The following is a 26114-nucleotide window of genomic DNA, read 5'->3' as shown; positions in this document are numbered from 1 at the left end:
AGAATTAAAAAAAACAATACATCACTGGACCACAGAGATTAACCATAAACTCACCTCACTATCCCGCTTGTCATTGGAGAGAGCCACGTCAGCAAAGAAGTTAAGTGGTGAATTTGACATTTCATCATCTTTGCCATTAACCTTGTCTGCCTTCTCCTGTTTCACTGTGCCATTCACCAACTCTGCCTTGCCTCCCTCCTTCTTCATGTTCTTCAGGAGGTCCTTGTTCACCCCATTGACCTTCTTTCGATCCTCCTGGTCCTTATATCGCTTGGCTTCAGGGCAGTCACAGTATTGTGGTATGCCCCAGCTGTGGCGTACTTCATGGATCTTCTTCCCCAGGTCCAGGAGTGCATTGCCCGAGATGATCTGGGTCAGCATCAGTTTGTCCTGTTCATGCGAGAGTCTGGATGCACACAAGAGCCAGGAGTACTCGTCCCGGTCCTTGCCACCCTCGTCCCACACCTTGACCGTACCGTTCTTGCGACCCTTGTAGCAGTCAATGCACACCACAAATCCACACTTGCTGCATGCCCAGTGGATGTTGAACAGCGTTGTCTCACACACATCACACATCTCCCTCACTCCCTGCACCACACGCTTCCAGGCAACAACAGTGTCTGCAGGAAGAAAGGACAACACTTATTAGTGCAACACCACCATCATCATCCTTTTCCTCACCTGAAGATAGGGTGAGGTTGGATCATGAAATGAAGGAGCCAGGATGAAAGTGAGAGTTATCAACAGAATGTCCAGCAGGGATTATCTGATATTGTTTTTGGTCAGTCAGTATGTCTCCCATCAGCTGGATAAAATTAAGCTGAATGGAGAAATCCAAAGCAAAATAATGACATTCAAAAGCTGACTGAGCATAAAAATGAATAATCTTTTCCATCCATAAGTGTGGAAAAAAGAATGATAAAAATGGTATTATACCTAAACCCATTCTGTGCCATGTCCGTATACATACGGACAAACCAATGGTGTCAAAATTGCTGAGTCCATAAATATACAAACTCACAGTACCCTAAATTGCCGAGTCCATAAATATACGGACACGGTTTTTCACACGAGCAAAATTGTTTGAATCTGCCCTTAATGTGTGACAGAAAATAGGATGACTGACACCCCTCCTCCCCTTCCATACCTTATGGGGGGGGGAGGGGAAAAAAAAAAAAAAAAGTGAAAATATGTAAAATTAGCATGGAACTACAACTTCCTGTCACCAGAGTTTCGACTATGGCCGCATTACATACACCAGGTTGCATTTCCATACTACAAATACTCCGTGCATCCACCTACTCTACACCAAAATGGACTATCTATCCACATCAGCCGCTGACAGTACCTATCTGATGCAAATCTGGGTCATGCCATGCTGCCAAAGAATTTGTGCTTACAGCCGACTTCCATTCGAAGTCGGAGAACTTCCAAGCAATGAACTAACTGATAGTGATGTGTAAACAGTCTACAGAATGAAAGTAATATGTCTATCTATCTATCTATTGCCAGACTCCACAATCCTGCAAAGGGTGGCCATTGACTTTGAGTTATTTGTTTTACGGGAAGGGGCACTAACCCTCCACCAACCCACTTGTTGACACGTAGGGCGCACGTATGGTTTGGTTATATGGTTAATAATAAAAGTAATGTAAGTAAACTGAAGTAAATCATGAAATCAAGTAATGTGTTATTTACCATAACTAATGTGACTGTGAGCAGCATGAATGTTTACTGTGCCTTATGCAGGTGTTTACAGTCCTTATACCAACAATAATATAAAAAGTAAAAAAAAGTGAATGTGAAAACACGTAAAACTTGCACGGAACCCAAATTTCTCATCATCATAGTTTCGGCTGTGGCCGCATTACGTAAATCAGGCTGCGTTTTCAGACTACAAGTACTACATGCATCCACGCAATCCACATTAAACTGGACAATCTAAACACATCAGCCACTGGCAGTATCTGAAAGTAGCCATCTGATGCAAATCTGGATGTGTTGGACTAAATTTACAGACCTGGGCACATCCACAATCACTTCTACATACCGCAAATTCTGCAACTGCGGAAGTATGTTTTTGTTTGTGGATTTGTGTTTGTAACAAATTCTACGCAAATTCGCAGTTTAGCGCTTGCAGAAGCACTTCTGCAAACGCAAACCTGCCCATAAACATCTACGTGGCCTGCCCGCCACTCCAGCACTGTTGCCATATGTACGATAAATGTTGTATATATATACAATAAACACACCTTCGGTACAATGTACAACAGCATTTTTCATTATCGTACATTTTGTACGATAATTTTACAATTCCTTAAAAAAAAAACATATCCATATATATACTGTACTATATTTTTTTCATCCATCATCCAATCCTGTGTTGCCCCATGAGAAGCGTAGGAGTTTGGGACTAGGCAAGTTGTCCTGACATTTAAGATGAGAGTGACCAGCCTCACTCATTCTTGTGTGGCATTACACGAGCAATAAACCCTAACCTGTATATAATACATATATATATATATATATATATATATACAATGTGGTAGGTGGTGGCGACCATCATCCACTCACTTGATGTAGTGTTGCTTACTTCTTCCATAGCCTTTATCATCCTTTTTCTGTGTCTGTCCTCCTCTCATCCTCTTTCTCCCATCCTTCCTGTCACTTCTTATTGCTTTCTTTCCTTTACAGGTGGCTTTACACTGAGTGACAAGCCAAATGGTTTTCTGTAAGCCAAGAAACCATTTACAACGCTGGGTGGTACCCATATAACCAAACCATACATGCTCCCTACGTGTCAACAAGTGGGTTGGTGGGGGGTTAGTGCCCCTCCCTGTAAAACAAATAACTCAAGTCAAATGGCCACCCCTTACGGGATTATGAAGTCTGGCAATAGATAGATAGATAGCATACAGTCAAGTCGCCTATGGCGCGTGCTTCTATGGCACGGTTTTCTATGGCACAGAAAGATGCTATACCCAAAAAAACGAACCACATGCATAAACTACACCTATGGCGCAGGCACAGTGAGGTTTGAAACGCGCCTCTTGCCTCGGAACCCCCAACCCCACTCCATCCACTTAAGCACTATCATTCTTCGATTCAGGTAAGTACAGTACAGTCACTACTCGTTATACGATGAACCGGTATATGAGAATTCGCTACAACGATAACAAAAAAGTTACACCCCAAAATCCAACTTACGATGAATTTCCCACTATAACAATATTGGCATCAGAAAATTTTGTACGAAGCGCTAGACACGCAAGGCAACCATCGCTCGTCTCAGGCAAGATGGAGGCCCTGGCGTGCAGAGCATTGTTTTGGTTCAGTTGCGCAGTCCAGCCACCCCATCAAAGCCTTGTCTTTTCTACTTGCTCACGTGTGCCCCCCTGCTATCGTCACCTCTCAGCCAAGCATCGTACTACAGTATACATTGTGTAGCACCAGACCAACATTATGTAAGTGTGATTGATTATTGTGTTGTTGCAACAATTTACTGTATGTGAGTAACGCTGCCTGTATTGGTGTGACAATGTTTGATTTGGTCTTGGAGACGACTTGGAACGACACAGGAAGTGAAGTGGGTTGTCGTTTTTGTTTGATTGCTTGATCTGTGTGTGTGTACAGTGGGGAAAAGATAGGGAAAAGTGGGGTGAAAAGAGGGACTTTGGGCAAACGTCCAGAACCAAACTGCATTTTTCCTAAAGGTTTAGTTATTTATATGGCACAGACTCGGTCCACAACCAATTAGCCATGCCTTAGGTGACTTGCCTGTTTATATATATATATATCATTCATCCATCATCCAGTCCTATGTTGCCCCATGAGGAGTGTAGGAGCCCTGGGCTAGGCAAGCTGGTCCTAACATCTAAGATGAGTGACCAGCCTCACATATATATGAGGCTCTGCGTGCAAGAGTATACCTATGCACCACCTTGTCGAAAACTGAGATAAAGCTATCCCACAGTCTCTCATTGTATGTACTTTCATGTGGACTTGGTGGATGTGATGTATGGCCCAAGACATAAGGGCGAAAACCCATAGAAATAACATTGGATTTAAATCGCCACCCTTTATCAAGTGCAACTACTATATTCATTAATAAGATTAGTAATGTAAAACATCATTATTCCTAGTAGTATTGGTGTTATTTTGTTTGTTATTGCATTTAACAAATGTAAAGTATCTACTGATCACATAAAAACACAGAACAACGAGGACCAAGTAAAAAAAAATGCTCCGTATTGATAATTTTTTTTTTTAAATTTAAAACACTTACTTCTTATGACAATATCCACGCAAATTCATTACCAACCACTCTACAGACATTCAACTTCATCTTACAACATAAATGAACTCACTAGTGATTGGCCTGTGGTACTAGTTAATGCATAAAAGTAGCAGCATTGTATGCTATGTCGATTTTTTTTTTTTTTTTTTTTTTTTGGGGGGGGGGTACCTTTACTAAAAAGTTTTTGAATAAAGTAGAGACAATCAGCTTTAAAATGACGTAAATGCCATTATCCTAGGTATAATAGTTTTCGCGGTTTCATTCTTCAAAGTTGTAAAAACTTTTAACGCAATTTCTGCCACTCTTAAAAAATGGTGCATAGGTATACTCTTGCACGCGGGGCCTCATATATATATAGATATATATATATATATATATATATATATATATATTTATATATATATATATATATATATTTCTATATGTATATATATATATATATATATATATATATTTCGATATATATATATATATATATCGAAACACACATATATATATATATATATATACATGGAGCCTCTGCGGTACAGTGGTAGAGTGTGCATTTCGTACACGAGTGAACCAGGGTTCACGCCCCACCAGGGTAATAAACTTTGGGAGTGTTCACCTGGCCACGTACTGCATTGGCAGACACAAGGGGTGTTGTGGTTGAACCAGTGTCACTTACTATATAGTATGCTTGCACCCAGTCGGCTTGCGCGGGCCAAGTACACTTGGTTCACAGACTACACACATATCCAAAGCCATTCCAACACTACAATTACACTTACAAGCACTTCTCACTCTACATACAATCTCTACCAGACAGCCTAAGCCACTTGGTAGAGATACATTGGCTGTATCGTCCCAACTTCGGTCAGGATAGGCCAGTCCTGCAGCGGATACTCAAATGGCTGATGATGATGATGATGATATATATATATACAGAGAGAGAGAGAGCGAAACTCCTGATGATCAGATTCGTCTCCTTTAGAGATTCACTGGCCTCATACCAACCTCTCAGGAAAGGACTGGAAATGGGTATAAGCCAAAAGAGGGCAACGTTCGTACTCGTGATTAAATAATAAAGCATAACATAGTCACAGCAAGCCGTATTCTACTTTATATCGGGGGGTTCCTCACTACATTATCTTAATGATATACTGTATGTGCTTTCTGAGGGGATGGTAAGAAATAAGAATCTAAGATAAATGCCAGCAAAGATATTTTTTCCCCAAAATAAATAAAGAAAAATATAGAGCCTAATTCAAGATCAATTTATTTTCAAGATTCTTAGAAGTTATAGCGTGTGCTACTAATGTAAATTACATCAATACAGAAAGATTTGTTTAGCATAGAAGCCAATAACAAGATGAAAAGTGCAAAGATGTGCTATGAAGCCTCCCAGTCCACCTAGAGTATGACCTTTAGTCTAAATTTCAAATTTGTCGGACATAGCAGTACCAGTGCCAGTACCTCAATCTCAACAAAAATCACTGGGTAGATATATAACAAATTAAATAAGAAACATCCAAAATGAAACTGAACACAATTTTACCATTTTTTTTGCAAGACAACTATCTTTCCCCGTGAGGTATCAATATAGACAGACAGATAGATATACTGTATGATGGAGTTGTCTCAGTTGTTGGCGGAGTCTGAATGTGAAGGAACATTACTGAGGAGGTTAGAGCCAACAGATAGATATACTGTATGGTGGAGTTGTCTCAGTTGTTGGCAGAGTCTGAATGTGACTAAGGAGTGAGGACTGAGGAGGTTAGAGCTGAGGAATTGAGGTGGACTGATGTGTCAACTTGTCCAGTGTACGCTGTGACGTGTAATAATTTAACTCATTTATATGCAATAGTGAAGGATTTTCCCTTGTTTTGTAGTAAAAACAGTTTAATATACTACTCACAATAACTGAAATATATATTTTAGTTTATAACTATAATTTGATATATCCTATTCATTACTTTAGACAATTTCCAAACTTCATAAAGTCACCTACTAGAGTAAATAATGATATAATTGTAGTGGATGACTAACTAGAGATGATTTTTAAACCTTTGATTATGAAAAATATCATCCTAAACTTAATATAATCCTCTAATGGTATCCAGAATAAAATGAAGCTGATGTGGAGATAAAAATAGTTACCATTTGTGGAGCTGCAAATTTCAAGAATTTTGCAGATTTGCGGCTGAGGAATGCAGTTTTTTACATTTTCAATTTTACGTTAAGGAACTGAATTTTCACTTGCAGTCCCCACCTCTGGATCAAAACACCTGTTTTTGGGCATATAACAGCCAAAGTGAGCACTTTTACTATCACTAGGTTTATTTTGACCACTTTTCAGGGCTATTCATGCAAAAAAAAAAATGAAAGTTGAAAATCTCCAGCATTCTGGGTAACTCGTCACCCAAACCCTTGGCAATCTAAGCACAAAAGCTGACAAAGACTCCGACAATGAACGGGTTTAACCCCTTAACCGCGGGGCATCACTTTCATGACGCTTGGGAGCAAGGGATCATACCGCGGGGCGTCGCTTTTGTGATTCTGTGTTATTTTGAATTCACCCGGGCTTCCAAGTGGGGGCTTGTATCATCTATCAGTACTGCCAATGTCCAACACTAGTCAGCACTCCTAATCTCATCTGTACTCCCATCCATTGTTGACAATTTAGTCATTTCTCCCCGTTCTTGACTCCCCTCCCTACCCCCCCTCCATTACCCTATCCTCTTGCCTGCCCGGCCGTGCTACACTAAGTAAATCTTCCATGGAATTTTTCACTGATTTCATCCATTGAAATAAGCCCTATGCCGTATTCTTATACCAAATAATATATACAAGAAAGAAATAAGGTAAGTGAGAGTGCCATACACCTGGAATTGGCTAATTATCACCTGACAACACCTCATGTGCACTCGTTCGCTAATTTTTGCTGTTTATTTCCCCTTGAAATATGCCGTATAATCTATTTTCGTAATAAATATACATATCAGGAGGGAAGGGAGAAGCCTAAGTGATATTTACATTCACCTGGAACTACCTAATTTATAATGTATTGTCTAGATTTCCTGCCAATCATTTCACTGCTATATATAGCTGTGTCAAGAGGCTAATGTTGGTAGTAATGAATTTCCCTAGGTAGGCCCCCAACCTGGCCCACCCTTATCAGTTCACTCTCATCTACCAACATGGAGGTACGTCAGTTCACTTTTGCTAGCTTCAGGGACTTTTCACCCCCATGCAAAGGGCCCTGTGACCTTTACCCCCTACTAAACCTCGTGTGGAAAGAGGTAAAGGGCTGACAATTGATAAAAGAGTGACTACGATCTTTCTGTTGAGTAAAAAAGTGCAAGTGGAATTGTAAATAATGTGTAAACAGCAAGTGAAAGTAATGAATGTAAATATACATGAACAGTGGAAAATAGTTTTATAAGTTACTTCAAGTGACAGTGCATTACACAGTGTAAATAAAATAGAAATGTAAATAACGTAAATAAAATAGAGAACGTAAATAGAAATGTAAATGAGTAGTATTATAAGAATATGAGTATATACCCTAGGAGTAATGAAAGTGAAAGTTTCACTCTAGCATGTCTGAATACTATGAGTTATGAGAGTGAAGGTGAAAGTGACATTCACTCTCAATGGTAGTATACAGGACGAGAAAGTGAATGCTACGTATTTTACTGAAAGAAATTGAATCCCTAGTGACAATAAACTAATACTACTGAAGGAAACTTATGGATAAAGACTGTAGATATATATAAGTGTTATGTAGTAATAGAAATATAAAGTGTGAGGGGTTTTATGAATAATAAATGACAGAGTACCAAGAGCGAACTAGCGAAAGTGCGACAGTCAGACGTGCTCGTAATTTTCATTGCTTTCACAGTGGTTTTTTTTTTTTTGGAGTATGGATCCCAAACTACTTGAAAATCATAGAGTAGTGTTTATAGTGTTAATATCTGGCTGTGGTAATCATATTACGGGTTGTCGGGAAGTGTAAAGTGGAGACTTCGTTATCCAACTTCAGAGGTCTCCACAAGTCCTACGGTAACCGACGAAGGCTCAACAAACATTCCAGGAGAAAGCTGAAGGTATGTGCCATAAGCATATGTAATTTTAATATTCTAGGACTAATAACTGATTTTTGGCAAATATTTTTTGAGAGTCTGTCAGAGCCCGAATAACCCCGCGGCACACACAAAACATTGGTAAACATGCCCGCGGTGTAGGGGTTAAGTGGCTAGATCTGAACCCCTTCTGCCCTTTTCTATTGTACTTTTGCTATCTCCTGATCATTTTACAGAGCTGGGGACAGACATTTTGAGTTCAAGGGACTACATATACCTTTATCAACCCCTCCATATCACCAGCCTCCTTAGCTGAACAGCAAGAATAAAATATAAACTATGTACCTGGACTGAAGAATTATGTCATAACTACATTCATCTCCTAAGTGTACCAACAGCAGGGAAAAGGCTACACAAAATAGTACTTTAAACCTCCAAGTATGAGGATTTCTTTTAGTTAAGCAAAATCTTCCAGTGTTATCCTGAATAATGCCAACACGAAAGCTTTACTCAACATAATTTTTTATAGCTTCTGAAAGGGGAATGGTGGACTACATGAGAAGGGCACCTTCAGCTTGCGGTCCACCAGGTTCACATTCACATGAGCCTGGGGCCACAACAGCAACAATAATTGCACAAACAACTCACCATCACCCATGTGTAGTGCCATGGCCTCTTTCTCCTGCTCCACCAGATCACAGAACTGGTCTCCTACATGGGTCAGGAGGAACTTGCTTGTCTCCACATCCAAGTCACCAGGTGGGTTCTCCACATCTGGCACCCAAAGTTTCAGGTCATCCCCAGAAGCATCTTTAATGGGGTCAGAGAAGCCTGCCACAGCCAGCTGTCCATTCTTGGTGTAGCGCAGGCGACGGAAGGCATAGAACCGGCAGAAAATGTTAGGCATTTTCTTGTTTCTCTGGTGGGCAGTCCATCGGCACTCTCGGCATTTGTGCAGCTTGGGAGCCACCTCATAACATGACCCATCTTGCAAGAAGCTCTCCCCCGTCTTCTTGAGCAGTGCCACTGGGGGCTTCTGCAGAGGGTCATTTTGTGGGGGCTCCTCTTTGGATTTTTTTGGCTTGGGACCATCCTCTACCTTGCCTTCTTTCTCCTGTTTGGTCTTGGGTTTCCTCCCTCGCTTTTTTGGCTCGGAATCTGGCTTCGAGGGTATCCTCCCAGAGTTTTTTGAATCGCTGGCATCACTATCCTTGTCACTGTCGGTGTTGCTATCACTTCCTCGTTTCATTTTCTTCATTTTTCTCTTTCCTTTTCCACGTTTAGGTTTCTGAGTTGTACTGCCATCAGAATCTGTGGAACTGGAATCTCCATCTTTGATATCTTGGCTATGGCCATTTGGGATGTTATTGACAACAACTTTGGGCTTGCGAGGGACTGCTTTATTCTCCTGTTTGATGACTGCTGTGGTTGTGATGGTGACAGTGGGCTTTGGGAGCGATGTAGAGGAGGAGGAGGAGGAGGTGGTGGTGTTGGCCGGAGTAGGCGGAGGCGTGGCTACCCTACCTGAAAGCCCTGATGGAGCACTGGTGGTTGGTGGAGGTGCATCTGGTGTATTCTCAAGCCGTTGTAGCCAGGCTTTCTTGAGCTTGTGCACATAGCCCCCTGCCGGCCCAGGACTATTGCTCTTCTCTGGCTCGGCAGCAATCATCTTATTTGCTCCAGGGGATGAGGAGTTTTCTGAGCGCTGGGGGGTTGGGGTGTTGGAAGGTGGAGGTGGCTGACTGGGCGGGCGTGAGGCAGGACTGGCCACTCGAGACAGGTTGGCTACCACAGCTACCACATTCTCCACTGTGGTAATGGTGGTAGCAGCTGTAGGATAGAGGGGGCTGGGCTCGGACACTCTGGACAAGAGTGGCTGGCTGCTGGGAGCATCATAGCGTGGCTTTTTTAGGTCTTGGGGGGTAGGTGTCTGTGTTCTCCTCTTACTGGGTGAGGCAGTGTCCTCTCGGGTACCCAGGTCAAGAGGCTGGGTCTGTGTGGGTTGAGGTGAGGGGTGCGTAGGAATGTGCGGAGTGGCTACGTGCGGGGAGGTGGCAGGTGGCATGCGAACTGGGGGTGGCCCTGGGGCAACCACATGTTTGTGGTGGGGGGAGGCCACTGTGGGCGGATAGAGTCTGGCATCATATGGGCCACCGCGGTCTAATGGCGGCCGCTGCTCGTGTGAGGGCATCTGCAGGCGGGACTCATTCAGCGGCCCTCGGCCAGAGTGAGCTGGAGGAGGGGCACTCACAGGAGCCTTGCTGGTGAGGGTGGCTGTCGGGCTGGGCCGGGCATCAACACGACACACTGGTGTGCCTGTTGTGATGCCAGGCTTCCCGTAGATCTGGGGCGGTGGGGAGCTGACTTTGGGTTTTGCTGCCACATGGATGGGGTTGGGGATGAGTCCTGCATTGATGAGGTTGGATGAGTGCGGTGGGCGGGTTCCAGCAGAGTAGTAGCGGTCTGGGTGACCAGGTGAAGGGGTGGAGTGGGGTGATGACTGAGGCTGCCGGGCCTTGGTTAATTCAACAGTGTGTGGCATGGCAGGAGGTGGGGGATGGTGGGGTGCCGGTGCACTCCGGTGAAGTGAAGTGGCAGAGGCAGGGTCATGAGGTTTGTACACGGAGCCAGGGGGGTATGGACTGGACCTCTCTGGGGGACGCTGCTTGGGACTGATGGAGTGTGGTGGTGCACCTTTATCATATTTCACCTCCGGCTGGATGATAACCGATGCTTTGTCCCGAGGGTCGTGGTACTGTGGGTACGGCACACGCTCGGACCCGTGCGGTGGCAACTTAGTGTCCTTGGCCATGTAGTTGCCGGGATAGCCAGTCAGATTGAAGCTGGGCTCAGCCAGTTTGGGCAAGCCGGCGGGGGGTGCCTGCTTCTCCCCTGGAGGTTTGCTGGAGTGTGCTGGGGGAGGGTACCGATTCACCTGCTGTTCCCTCCCACGGTCTGCGTCCCTAAAGCTCCGATAGATGCTGTCGTGAATTATCTTTTCTGGCTCCTGGGCACGGCGAATGGCCTCCTCCTGCCGCTGCTGTTGCTGCTGCTGGTGCTGCTGCTCCAGAAGGCGACGCCCTTCTAGCAGGTCCAGTGGCCGGTCTGGCTTCACCATCCCCGTCAACTGGTTCCATCCTCCTCCACCAACCTTCTGAAAGTAACACACACAAGTTTATCACAATGATACAACACGTAACTATTGCTACCTTACAAACAACTAAACAATATGTCACAGTTTACTCTTTCACCACAGACATAATTCAATCAGACAATCACCTAACAATCTTTTTCTGTGACTGCTCAACTGTCATGATGAAGGGCTACCCCTCATCCATTCAGTTCAAAGGGTCTCTTCTGAAGGCGACTAAAATACAGTATTACACAGGACATACAGGGTTGTGAAATTCCATTATTGTACGCTTATGACAACTTAAAAAAAAAAAAAAAATGCCCGTAATACATTAAAATGCAAAAACTGCAAGCAGGATGTCTCTGCAGTTGCACACAAACCAATTCAGATACTGTAATACAAAATGCAGCAAAACAGGAGAAGCTTATGAAAACATCAAATACATGTTTACTACACATAATGCAAGTTTTAAGAATCAAACAAATATTCCACCATGTAACGTATTTTATGCAAACGTAAAGGTAACAAAGTAAATCCACCTCCTATTTAATAATAAATGCATTCAGTTAACAGAATATATGATCTCTTCTTGGCCACATGTAATTAAGTTTTAAACCAAGATTACAGCATGTCAACTGAATTCATAAATCCCCATTATCATCAGGACCACTTTTATCCCCTTGAATTCCTTTCTGTACAATGACAAACTTCATTTTTATATCTTCCTACCACAAAAGCATTATATTTTGCTAAGGACAGCCCCGAGTACCAAAAGGATGGCACTGTTTTTACTTGGCCTAAAATTGCAGTCTCTTCATTTGAATTCCAAGTGGCAACAATAGATTAACATTACAATGTGATACTAGTCAAAAGGAAAAAAATAAAATAAAAAAATAATTTGGTTTTACGCCAGGTATCCCCGAAGGGCTAAGGCGTTGCCTCTGGGTAGAGGACTTTTGGACTGGAGCGTGTAGCATTTTATGACCGGATGCCCTTCCTAATGTCTACCAATGACCCTTGGGTGGATTCGATCCTCCAACCCTTCGGTCAGAGCGGAGCGCTCTAACCCACTGAGCCATGGCTGCTACACTAGTCAAAAGGAAGTGCTATGGAAAAGATGTTGAGCAGCAGTATTGTCTTTTTCTGTCACTGAGCTATGTGAAGTAAGCAGCAAAATGACAAAAATCTGGGCCAGGTTAAGAGTACAAGAGTATAATAACAGCAATAGCCAACCCCTTCCCAGTTAGATGCCCTTCCCCAAGCTGCATAAAATCATCTGGTGGTCCTAACCATCAACTCAAAATTTTTTCTTTGTAAGAATGTAGTAAACATCACAATAATAAAATAAATAAATAAATAAATAAAGCTACATCTTGAGGAGGAAGTATGGTTTTGACTTATCAATTCAAAATCCTAACTGCCCCTAATAAAAAATATATATATATATATCTATATATATATATATATATATATATATATATATATATAGATATATATATATATATAAGAGAAAGAAGAGATATGAGAAATCCTGCATGCTGTATTATTTTTACGAGAAAAAGATGGAAACGGAGAAGAAAAAAAAATGGACTGAATACCATTTTACCTCCTTCAGCCCAACAATGTCATCCTTAATCTGTTTTTGCTATCTCATGCAAATTTAATGCAGCCAGGGCAGACTTATCCAACTGCAGGAGTCAGATACAACTTTCATTGATTCATACAATGCAAAAGATCTACCTGTAACAGCACATTATTGAATGGAAATGTACAGTATATCTATCTATCTATTGCCAGATGCCATAATCTCGTAAGGGATGGCCCTTTGACTTTGAGTTATTTGTGTTACGGGGAGGGGCACTAATCCTCCGCCAACCAACTTGTTGACAAGTAGGGAGCATGTACGGTTTGGTTATATGGTTACCACCCAGCATTGTAAATGGTTTCTTGGCTTACACGAAACCATTTGGCTTGCCACTCAATGTAAAGCCTCCTGTAAAGGAAAGAAAAGCAATAAGAAGTGACAGGAAAGACGGGAGAAATAGGAGGAGAGGAGGGCAGGCACAGAAAAAGAATTATAAAGGCTCAGGAAGTAGTAGGCAGCACTACATCAAGTGAGTTAATGATGGTAACACTTTAAAAATATATATATATATATATATACCAGTGTGTGCGTGTGTTAGTGGTAGGTGGTGGCGACCATCATCCACTCACTTGATGTAATGCTGCCTACTTCTTCCTTAGCCTTTATCATTCTTTTTCTGCGCCTGCCCTCCTCTCTTCTTATTTCTCCCATTTTTCCTGTCACTTCTTATTGCTTTTCTTTCCTTTACAGGTGGCTTTACATTGAGTGACAAGCCAAATGGTTTCCTGTAAGCCAAAAAAAACATTTACAACGCTGGGTGGTAACAATATAACCAGACCATACGTGCTCCCTACGTGTCAAGAAGTGGTTTGGTGGAGAGTTAGTGCCCCTCCCCATAAAACAAATAACTCAAAGTCAAATAGCCATCCCTTATGGGATTATGGCATCTGGCGATAGATAGATGGTGTGTGTGTGTGTGTGTGTGTGTGTGTTTGTATATACCTTGCATATATATATATATATATATATATATATATGTATGTGGGTATATACATCAACAGTAACAGGGTAACAAAAACACGCAAATACATACCAACATAAGCCCACAATGCCACATAAAACCAAAAATGCATTTGATGCCAATACATGACAATATAAGAAGCTTGACAACAAATTAAAAGCAGTCTAAAAATTCTCACAAATTTAATGATGCAAATATCCATTATATAACTATTAACCGTTATACCATTGTTTTATTCTGCTTCTTTTTCCAAAAAAGTATTTATGTACATAATTTATGTAACCCCTTCAACCTTTAGATACAATTTTCATTATATTCCTGCAATCTTCAACGTCATTCACCTGGAAAAATATTTCCAACTGGAGGAATCAGATACTGCCTTCATTAGCTAATACTATTAGAGCACTCTCCAAAGCTCAACAGTCGAATGGTAGAAGGAAAAAATTAAAATAAAATTCCATGGTAGTGGCAAAAAAAAAAAAAAAAAATCCCCGGTAGCAGCAAAAACAAATTTAATATCCCATGGTAGCAACAAAAACAAATATAAAATCTCATGGTAGCAGCAAAAACAAAGAGTAAGATCTCATGGTATTAGCAGAAACAAAAATAAAATCCCATGGTAGCGGCAAAAACAAAAGTAGGACAATTGTGATAAAGACATTAATACATAAATGACCATAACAATCACTGGCTGTTATTTATGGCAATCCTCAGGCCAGAGATAACATAGTAATCAATTCACTAAAATGTATGGTATAAAACACTGACTAGCATCTCTGTATAATAAATAATGTATGCACTGTATCCCATTACTGTACTTAACCCACTCAGCCCAAGAAATCATTATGCTGTTTATTTTGGCTACCACTAGACGACTGCAATCGGTATAGGAAATGACGAAGGATGTATTGTAACCTCTCCTGTTCAAAAAGTTTCTTGTAAGATGAATATAATCATCTGATGGCGACATGAATGAAATATATATAGATTTCCTTATGTGCATGGGGTTAAACAAAACACTCAACAAAGAACATTTACTCTGCATAAGAAATAATATAACAAATGCTTTCCTTCTCATGCCCATCATTGCATATCTGATAAGCAAACAAACTGATTACCGTTAACATATCTACCCTGATTAAGCTTCTGGCCTGATTTAACCAATCCACCCCCAAGATCTCATTCTGATCGCCATATCCAGACAACTCTACTAAGCTTATAAGAGGCTTTTTGAGGGGTCAGATAAGGTCTCCTTCAACCCAGTAACTACTAGATGCCCTTCCTAACTTGAATTAACAGTATGGTGGTAGTCTGAGATAAAAACTTATTTTTACCACTAACAAAGTACAAGTTACTTTAATCAGCTTAACCCCTTGACTACAATGATGTGGTTTTTGTTTTAATCACTACCACCTAAAGCTCTTCTTCATTCTTTTTTTTTTTTCAACCCTGGTAATTACGGAACTGAATAAGGGTACACACACCAGCAAGCATGTGCATGTGTGTGCAAGCACACACACACACACACACACACACAATTTGCATGCAAGGAAGAAGGAATCAAAGGCCAGAAGCCCACAAGATTGTTCCCTCCAAGAAAAACAAAAATAAATAAAATCCAACCCCTTCACTTCAAAAAATCTACCCTAAAGTGAATGGAATCATCTAGAGAGAGAAAATGATAAAATCAGTAATATTGTAAAGTCATAGAAACACCTACCTTGCCTGTTCTGTTTGACGAAAATTTACAACTGGCAAAAAACAATGAAAACCCTATTTCTACCAGATCATATTTCAGATAGTCCAATCTTTCTGCTGTGTATCCATCAAACTGTGGGAAGATACTTGTTTCTCTATCTGTACATCACCAGAATGAAAGGGGTAAGTGACCTCCCTTGTGAAGAGGTTAACAGAAGACCATATCTATGCCCTCCAGCTCAAAAAGTCTATCATAAGGTGGATAAAACTGTGTACAGTACTAAGCAAAGATAAAACTTTAAACACCTGACCAAAATGAGAGATTATGGAGAAAACACCTGCTGTTATCATCATGCGACATTCCATGCTGCCAACACCGACTCACTCAAGTACAGCCAGTTCTCATTAATGTCAGGGACAAGTTGAAAAATAAAAATTTTTCATACAATTCATAGCTCCTGTATATTAGGAAAAATGGGCAAATCAGCTTTACAGATGCAAGTTGTACAGAAAAAGGCTGTGACATTTTTTATACCATACATCCCTGGCTAATGATAAAGACTGGCTCTCTAACTCCCATTTCCTTTTCTGATGTTTCTTACTGCCAACATAAATTACATAGTTATTGCCTGTTAACCCCTTCAGTGGATGATGCTTTCATTTCTGCTATCTTCAGACTATTTTATTAGGCTAAACTGAGTCCCCTTGCAGTAAATGGGCAAAATATGGCTAAGAAGACCCATCAAATTCAATAAATTTCTCTTAAGCAAAATAAAATCACTTAATATAGCAAAAAAAATCTAAATACATAATTAGATTGAAGGCATCAAAGTTCCAAAGATACACGTAAAATTGATTTGCTAGTTTTCCCCAAGTATACACTCAATCCTCGTAAATCGCGTGTTCATAAATCACGGATTCATAAATCACGGCTACAGTAGGTGGCTGTCAGATTGCCAGCAACCTTAAATCACTGTTAAGTCACGAAAATCGCAGATCTAGGCACCCAAGTGGGCCTTTTCCGAGGAGAACCGTAAACCGCGGCATTCAAACTGAAAATTGTGACCCAACAACCAATCACTGCATGTCCCTGGTGGCATATGTGCATACTAATGCCACCATATTGTTGTTGTTCTTGTCCCACCAGTCCGTACACTACAGACCGTCGCCGTGGAGTACGAGAGTTACCTTTTTTGTGCAACTTCCCCCCAACTCCTACCTGCCATGGCCCCTCCCGACCCCCCAATGAAGCGCTCTAAGCAGTATGGCGTCAAGAAGCTGCCGCAGATGTTGTACAGTCAACGTTTGGAGCTCATTCGTCGTGTTGAGAGGGGAGAGAAGTTTTCAAAGCTGGCGAAAGAGTTTGGGAAGAACAAGTGCTGAGAGGTTCTAAGTTCTTCCCAACACCACCCCACTCCATTCACTTAAGCAATTTCGTCATAGGATTAAGGTGAGATTCCTTAACATGGCTTATTTCTATTTAATACATGCACTGAATATTCCTAAATTTGTATGTTTGTGTTTGATGGTGCCTAGATAGGTGTAGGTAGGGTGCTGTGGGGGTGGGTTGGCCAAAGTTCAGACCCAAATTAATTTTTCACATAAGTTATTATTCATAAATCACGGAATTCGTAAATCACGGCAGTGGTCTAGACCCAAATTGCGCGATTTACGAAGATTGAGTGTACTGTACCACTGTAAGGAAAAGTCTTCATATTTTGGAAAACATCCTGACTATAGGAGATCTGACTAACAGCCTGATAAAGAAATATTCGGGTAATTAAAATTACTCAAGACATACGATGGACAGTATAGATTTTACGAATGATGTGACTATGAGTTGCAACAGATTTAGGGAATGATGAGATTAAGAGTTGGAATATTCTTATATTAGTCCAGCTATCATCTAACCCTCTGTAGTAAAGATGTGTCTTAATCTTAAAGATAAATAAAATACGGAAGTGTACACTGTAAATGGTATCTGACATGAAAGGTAATCTGTGTTTAACTTCAGGAATGAGTACTGTACATATAAATAAAACAGAAGTAAGCACTTATAACCAGCAAAATAACACTGGCCAAAATTAACATACTTTTACAGTTAGTATGCACATTACACTAAGAACTGCAAAGATGGTCAAACATGTTGCTATGATAAATATTAAATAAAATTGATTTAAGGCAACACAAAGAGCAAAACAGTCAAAGAATGAGTCAAGTTTGTAAAAATAAATAAACAGACATGAATAAAAATAACTAATAAAAAAATTACCATGAACAGTAAGGTAAATAATGACTGATTAAAAATAAAAAACAGTAATACTGTGACACTGATGAATTTCGACTGTTGATGCGTTTACACATGACAAAACAAACGCAAGACACAGCAGCCCCTCCACAGCATTTAACACCCCTTCCATATGCTGACGGCATTTTCTATTATCTTCATGCTAACCCTACATGATTTTATACTGCTCAAAAGAGATTTTTTGAACTGGAGGGGTCAGATGTACCCTTCATTAACCCCTTCATTAAAAGGGTACTCTCCTTAGCTCAAAAAAATCACATGGTTGCAGCAAGAACAAAATAAAAACAATGTCACCTTACAGAAAGAGGTAACAATAACACAAACAGCAAAAAACAGGCCCTGGCAAATATTGTATACAGACAACAAAAGCATCCATTCAAGGCTGTCCTCAAAAATATTCAAAACTATCACAAAGAAAAAAATATATAATAATAAATAATAATAATAATAATAATACACTGGCAACGACTAAAGCAGCCACCTAGACACCATGGAAAGCTTTACAAATAAACAAACATCCCCTTGCAAAAAACAGCAAAACAAAGCAGCACCCTACAGAAAGAGACTCATCAGCAAATAGAATAAGCATGTCCACATGTGGAAACTGAGTTTACTAAGAAGAAAGGTGCTGGGGAGGGACACCTTCATGTGGTGAGACCAATATAACTTGGCAATGGAGCTGCCTGGTTTTATAAACATCCCTCAACTCCCTCCCTATTCCCCTGAAAGGAGGATGGTGGTCTGCAGGAAAGAGGTAACTTAAGTCTGCAGTCCATTAGGTTCACATTCAGATAAGCCTGGGTTTGCAACTACTGTATTGCAACACTCAGCCCAATCTTGACCTTCTTCATGTCTGTATAAAGAAGAGGGTAAGATGGGCTGCAAAATTTTTCATTTTCTCTCTGTTTGTTGTTGTGGATCCAGGCTCATCTGAACATGAACCCACTGGACTGAAGGATGAAGCTGCCTTCCTCTTGCCATCCACAGTCCTTCTTTTAGTGATCAAGAGCATTGTGAGACATTTGTTCAACCAAGCAGGTTATACTGGTGCCACTGCATGAAGCTGTCCCTCTCCAGCACTGAATCCTTTCAATGAACACAATTTCAATACGTGGGTTAAATCCTTCCACTTGAACAACTGACAGCACTGTGAAATCAAGAGACACTGATCGGCAACTTTGTGAATTTGAAAAGAGCCTACCTGAGGATGCGCCTGCGACTGATACCCTTTACTATGGGGTGTCATGAGGAGGGAGTGGTTGTGGGGTGGGTGGTTGGAGGGGTTGTTGTGGTGGTGATGGTGGTGGTGGTTGCTGAGGCCCTGAACGTAATAGGAAGGATGGTCGGCTGGAAGGGGGCGAGGTGGGGCCGCTTCCCCTCCATGCTACAACACAAGAACACAACAACACCCCCGTCAGACAATGTGGCTCGTATTCTGAGTGGCTTTGGTGGTTTCTTAACATCTCTTCTTCAGTGATCTATTCTGTGTTTTACACCTCAACACCCTCGTCTATGTTACTGATGCAAATGATGCTGATACTAAAACATTACAAATGAAATACGAGAGACTATTAAGGAGTATTATGCAAATTAAGTTGCTAAGGAAGAGGTACTATGAAGCATCTTATGCCACCTAGAATACAATCCTTAGTGCCATCTACCCTCCTCCATCTCTTGACCAACATATCCTCCACACTCTTAACCCCTTGTCTCCAATGACACCATTTTTATTTCATTCCTGCTCTCCTCAGATGATTTTATTCAGCTAAGGAAGGATCTCTCACTCTGAAAGGGTTAATGATGACTACGTCTATATAATGCCTCAAGGTCAGAAAATCTCTCCTTAACTAAACAAAACTGTTTTGAGAGAGCATGATATGTAGCATGATATGACATCATCACCGGGAAGAAGTTAATTTCTTTGCTCTAATGACATCCATTTTGTTTTACTCCTGCTAGTGACAAACTTTGGCTCAGCTAAGGAAGGACTTTTCAAGCTGGAGGAATTATATACAACCCTATTTAGCCCCTTCACTACCTGAGATTCTATAGATGAATAAAATCCTCTGAAGGCAACAATAATGAAATAAATTATGGTTGGTCACTGGGTTGAAGTAGTTAAAGCATTACAACAAACCACTTTTATTCCATCTAGCTGAAAATATGGTAGTGCTCGCAACATTTAAAGAGAAATTACATACTGATTATAATGGGTTTTACTCCAAAGAAGAAAATACAGCAGTTCATTACTTAACTATCACTTTAAATCTAACATCTTAATTAAGATAATTCATCAGGTCAGCTGCTTCTCCATACAGCTGAAAATATGGTAATGCTCATTATACAGTACACATATGCTATTAATTTTCACACTTACTTGAACCTAATTCTAACAAAAACAACTTTGATTAAACATACTAGAATTTGTATTAACCACTGCTTGGTTTAAAGGTGATGAAACAATGAATAAAATGCTAGCTTCTTATCTAACTGGCATGACACTTAGTACAAGACTTCCAGTAACAAAAATGGTGTTATATATCAGATTACATTCAGTGTCACTGCACCATCACCAAATGACAACACTGATAACTTCTGACATTTTATATTCTCATCTCTGCAACTACACATCTTAATGACAGGCTGATTGTAATCCTACTGGAAACAAAATCTTGAGACTGAATACAGTATTCACAATATCAGAAATGTATTACGGTAATTACAATACTGCAAAGTACTGCATCAGATCATTTATAAAGGATTGCAACAGGCTTGCATGCTTCAGCTTTGGTCACCTAATGGCGGCTCTCCACGCTGCTCGATCTCTGGCAGTCTCCCCATGCTAGCTAGTACATTATAATGGTAATTATATGTAAATGAAGCTGTCTTTAATACTGTGAAGACATCAAATATGATTATTGCTTCCAAGTATGTTCAAAAACTTCTACTGTACTGTCATCCACACTATGCAATATAAGCAGTAATATTACACTGTACTGAATATCAAGGATTAATATTTTTGAACTCTACTATAAATTACTTCAGACACAGTTGAAATCTCTGAAGCTGCTAAAGGAAGGTTAGTCCTTGTACTCATCCATGTATTATCAAAGGACATGACATCAGAGGTGGCTAAACAGTCAGCTGTTTTCAACTGATGTAAAATCCGACAACTTGCTGTCATCTGACACTGACATAGACACTGATAGTACAGCATATTATGCAATACATCTTACAGCTCATGCTGTTGGTTGGTGTCAAGATGCAAGAACAAACAATATATTCTTTGGTGGATAAGGGAGGATGCCTGGGATGTCGCAGTATGGATAATAAAGTAAAGCAAGTTGCCCTGATAACCTCAACCTTATCAACAAACTCACAACTATCTGCATCACTGATAACAATACCAGCCCAGTGTTGTCCCTGCCAAGTGGCCCCAAATCACGCAGATAATGCAAGAAACAACATAAATGAACAAAGACAAAAACAGGTACATCCAGTTACTGTGTCCTAATTATAAAAGAAATAGATTGTAGCCTCAATAAAAATTCGAAGTGTATCCACACCAGTGATAAGGTTAATAATGGAAAACAACATCCACCATACTGCTGATCTCTAAAAATTCTTTCCCAGAACTCAGTACTGTAGGTTCTGTTAAATGAAGCATTAAAAAAAAAAAAAAAAAAAAAAAAAAGTGCATCCCAGGGGCCTGAATGATGTGTGAATGACTATCTGGCCTACTCTCGCAAGGCAAATTGCTAATGATTCTCCTTACTTTATACCTTCTCTTTACTTGTGTCAGAATCCTACCTCATCCCATCCTAAGTTGGGAAAGAAGCCAGAATGATGCTGATGTAAGAGAAAATAAAGCATCCAACACACAATGGTAGTCAAAAGAATGCAGACTGGTCAAAATGTGGTCCTGGTTGTCTGATGTCAATGGTCATCATCTCACAATATGGTTGCTTCTGTCAATAATACAACGAAATGGAAGTGACACCACGTTCCCTATTTTCTGTCTTGCAGTAAAATCATACTGCTACTGACAAACTGAACTGTCCATTTTGGTAATGCAATACTTCAGCTTCAGAAGGACCTCTTATTGGGAAAGGTTACACAGAGCTACCTTAATTCTATCATTTTAGTCTACCACCTACTTGTCCTGGTTTCATAACAAAAAAACAACCACAAGAGGTCTCTCCTAAGGTGACAAATTACTTGATGGCACCAAGAATAAACAAAATCAACATTTAAAATGCTTTTTCACAAAACAAACCAACATTGCGAATCACTTACATTCCAAACACATCCATACTTCATAAACTGTACTGCACCAATTCCATCAGCCATAACAATTTATAGATTTACATATCTTCAACCAAGCACTGATCATGTACACCACTATCATCATCATTACTACCACCTCCACTACCACCACCATCATCATCATATCATTACTATCTCAGTCACCAACATCACCATCACTACCACCACCACCATCATCATTATCATCAACATTTTACCAACCCATCTTCCCACCTAAGAGGACTGCATGTGGTAGGATCCATACACAACATAGGAGTGCATAAGTGGGAAAACTATCAACAGCATGCCTAGTCAAATGGGTCAAACATTCATTCACACCAGTAACCATAAACCACTGTCAAATGAGGAACCATGGGCTGTCAGGAGTCATTTTCATTGAGTCAGAAGGAAGCATAAGCAATAAGAAATGTTAACATGTTGTAACTGCCTCACAGTCTCGATTTTTTCTTAAACCCATTCCTACAATAAGATCTTTTTTTGTTCTATCCTTACCACACCAATCTTATTCAGCAGACCGGGAAGATTTTTTTAAAGCAATGAATTCAGAAATACTCTCCAATTCCAATTATTCTTGGCTTCGGTATTTGCAGTTTTGGTTATCTGAGGACTAATAAACCATATTCAAAATACAATAATTTATGGAGTATTCTGCGATGCTTTTATAACCTGTGTTGTTCAATCATGTCAAAATACACACTAAACAAGTAGATTCTACAGTCTGATGATGTTTTGCAGCCTTATAAGGGATTTTTAGACAGTGAAATAAATACTTTCCAACTAAATGGTCCATTCTTGAGGGTTTTTTTTTTTTTTTTAAATATGGAGGGGGTCACTGCATCTTAAGTTACAGTGTTCCTCCTAATTCCTTCCGTTCAAGAATTCTTTCATTGAATTAAGAAAATAATTTGATGCTAGTCAGAATACAGCAACACCCACACATCCTCTTGTTGTATGGGTTAACTGTTTCATAAAGGAAGACAACTGTGATGAAAAAATGATGAATGCAACCTGACTGGGAAATCATTACAACATGATTATCCATGTATAAGAACGCACACAATGGCTCAAAGCAGTGTAGTCTGCCTCGGTGGGGTTTCTCCCTAAAATACTAACAGCTACATCATTCAGGGTAACTACAACTTTTTAACAACTCAAAATTTATTGATCAAATGTTAAGAGCATTAACAAGGAAACCCATTCTCTTGGGCCCAGTGGTCCTCCTACACTGTGGGACTGTGCCACACACCCTCTCAAGTCAATTTAAGTCTACCTCTTCTACCATAATATCCTTTACTGACCCACTGGAAGAAAAGGGCTTGGAGCTTGGCCACTTAATCTGAAAATTTTTGGCAAAAGTGGCCAATAGCTCTCTCCTGAGGGGCATTATGTGAGCAATAAACTCTAACCATCCCTCAGATACCAATCCAGTGAGCCACATCCAGTTTTAACACCTTCACCCATTAGACCACGACTTCAGCTTAATTGTTGCTGTTGTTCATCAGCCCCAGCCTGTCTGCCAGAGCAGACCCATCAACGACTGGAGTGCAACTGCCCCTGCAGAGCCATCTCATTCAACTAACTAATGTTCCAGTCAGCTTTAGTAAACATCTTGATGCACATCAACCTGATGTACCAAAATACTTCACTCATCATTTGTCAGAGGCGTTGCTTGTTGCACTTCTCCTTCTGTTAGACATTCGCACAGTAAATTTCAGTTCCTACTGCTGTTGTTTTGATGAAAAGAGCTCCATTGTTAAGATGATGAAAATTGATGCCATTTTAATGTTGTTCCTGAATAAAATTAAAGTTGCTCAAATGTTGCATGTTATTCTTTTATGTGTTGTTATAACTCCTCAAACATGAGTAAGAATCACTTGAAGCAGTTTCTCATTACAGCAGCATTATATCTGCATCCATCCTTAACACTTTTTTTTTTTTTTTTTTTTTAATGCAAGAAGGAACCAAAGGTTGGGCCCACAAACCGTTCCTTCCAAGAAAAAAAACAAGAACAATGCAATAGAGAGCCAATTCAAGATCTGTTCATTTCGAGATGCCTGGACACACTGTTTAAAAGACTGGAGACCATAGGAAGTACGAAATACGGACAAAGGGAGACAGTTCTCGAGTTGACCTGTTGTATAAATGAAGGACTGGGAATAATGGTTAATTCTTGCATTAGAGAGTTGGCCGGAAAAGGGATGAGAGTTTGTTGCTAGACGGGTGCTACGCGCCCATCGTAGAGGGAGGGACGCAAGCAGACAGGTCAGAGGAGCAGTGACCATTGAAGTAGCGACAGAAAAGAGACAATGATGCAACAGTGTGATGAAGAGACAGGTTGAAGGAAGTCAGTAAGAGGAGGCATGTTTATGAGACGAAAAGCCTTTGACTCCACACTACTGAGAAGAGCTGTATGTGGGGAGCCTCCCCACATGTGAGAGTTGTACTCTACACAGGGGCGAATAAAACCCGTGTATAAAGTCAACAACTGTGCAAGGGTAATGAAGGTATGGAGTCAGCTTAGCACATCTAATCTCCTGGAAGCAGGTTTTACATGAGATGCCCTTTCCTCTCCTCCTTCCTTCTTTCCTTCCATCCTCTTCTGTCTTTCTTTCCTTCATTCTTTTCTCATCCTTCTGCCTATGAGTGACTTTACACTCCCTCTTCTGTCTTACTTTCCTTCATTCTTTCCTCTTCCTTCTGCCTGTGGGTGACTCTACACTAAGTGACAAGCCAAACAGCTTCCTGTACACCAGGAAACCATTTACTGCACTGGGTGGTAACCATAAAACCAAATTTTGGCGCCTGGTGGTTTAGTGGGTAATTACGGCACTCCAATCGGATTGAGCCGGTGAAGGTTTATATCCAAGGGATGGTTGGGGTTTATTGCCCACATAATGCCACTCAGGGATGAGTGAGGCTGGTCACTCTCATCTTAAATGTCAGGAGCAACTTGCCTATTCCCGGGCTCCTACACTCCTCATGAGGCAATGTAGGATTGGATGATGGATGGATGGATTAATATGATCTTTCCAACCATCTTGAGAGAATGAAACCCCAAGCAAGTTCAAGGATGATGCAGGATTGAGCTCGATATTATAAAATATCTGTGGGTACTCTCGTGGAAGATTATGTTGGGTTGATACGTGTAAGAACTGAGTCTCTGATGCATTAAAAACAGCAGGACTATTTTTACCCCAGTCAGGGATATGAGACAAATCAGACATTAGGTGTGCCATAGCCTCATCCCTTATCTGTTGAAGTAACTGCTGCGATGGACGCTGCGGGAACCAAATGGAGAGGTAAAGGGTAGAATCATCAGTGTATGAGTGGATAGGGTTAGATGTACAGCTTAAAAGGTCAGTGATGAATAAAAGGAAGAGAGTTGGTGATAGAACAGACCACTGCTGATAGATCTACGAGAAGAACGGTAGCCGCCTACAACAGCAGCTACAGAACGACCAGAAAGAAAGCTATAGATGAAGGCACAAATAGAAGGAAAGAAATCATAAAAGGACAGTCTGGAAATTATAGATTTATGCCAGACTCGATCGAAAGCCTTTTAGTTGTTAAGTGCAATGGCAAAGCTTTCGCCAAAGCCCCAAAAGGAGGATGACCAGGAGTCTGAAAGGAAGGTGAAACGATCGCCATTGGAGCGTCCCTGACAGAACCCCAAAACCGAACA

The 26114-nt window shown here is 40.7% G+C and overlaps 1 protein-coding gene across 4 annotated transcripts in view; it reads right to left on the bottom strand.

Annotated features, from left to right (window-relative positions):
• The window catches only part of Kdm3 (Lysine demethylase 3), an 84335-nt gene that overhangs the window by 7330 nt on the left and 50891 nt on the right, over positions 1-26114 (bottom strand). For 2 of the 4 annotated variants that reach the window (XM_080281573.1, XM_080281576.1), the window contains exons 3-5: positions 19308-19490; positions 9010-11515; positions 55-620 (exon numbers count right to left, since the gene is read on the bottom strand). In XM_080281573.1, coding sequence (XP_080137699.1) covers positions 55-620; positions 9010-11515; positions 19308-19490 — 3255 coding nt within the window. The remainder of the gene's footprint in view (positions 1-54; positions 621-9009; positions 11516-19307; positions 19491-26114) is intronic. The other 2 variants (XM_080281574.1, XM_080281575.1) reach the window with 2 other exon arrangements.

The sequence above is a fragment of the Coenobita brevimanus genome, chromosome 90 (assembly GCF_032717465.1).
Source record: "Coenobita brevimanus isolate Jiangsu-jjx chromosome 90, ASM3271746v2, whole genome shotgun sequence".
Taxonomy (NCBI): Eukaryota; Metazoa; Arthropoda; class Malacostraca; order Decapoda; family Coenobitidae; genus Coenobita; species Coenobita brevimanus.
This window is presented reverse-complemented; position numbering and strand designations above follow the sequence as displayed.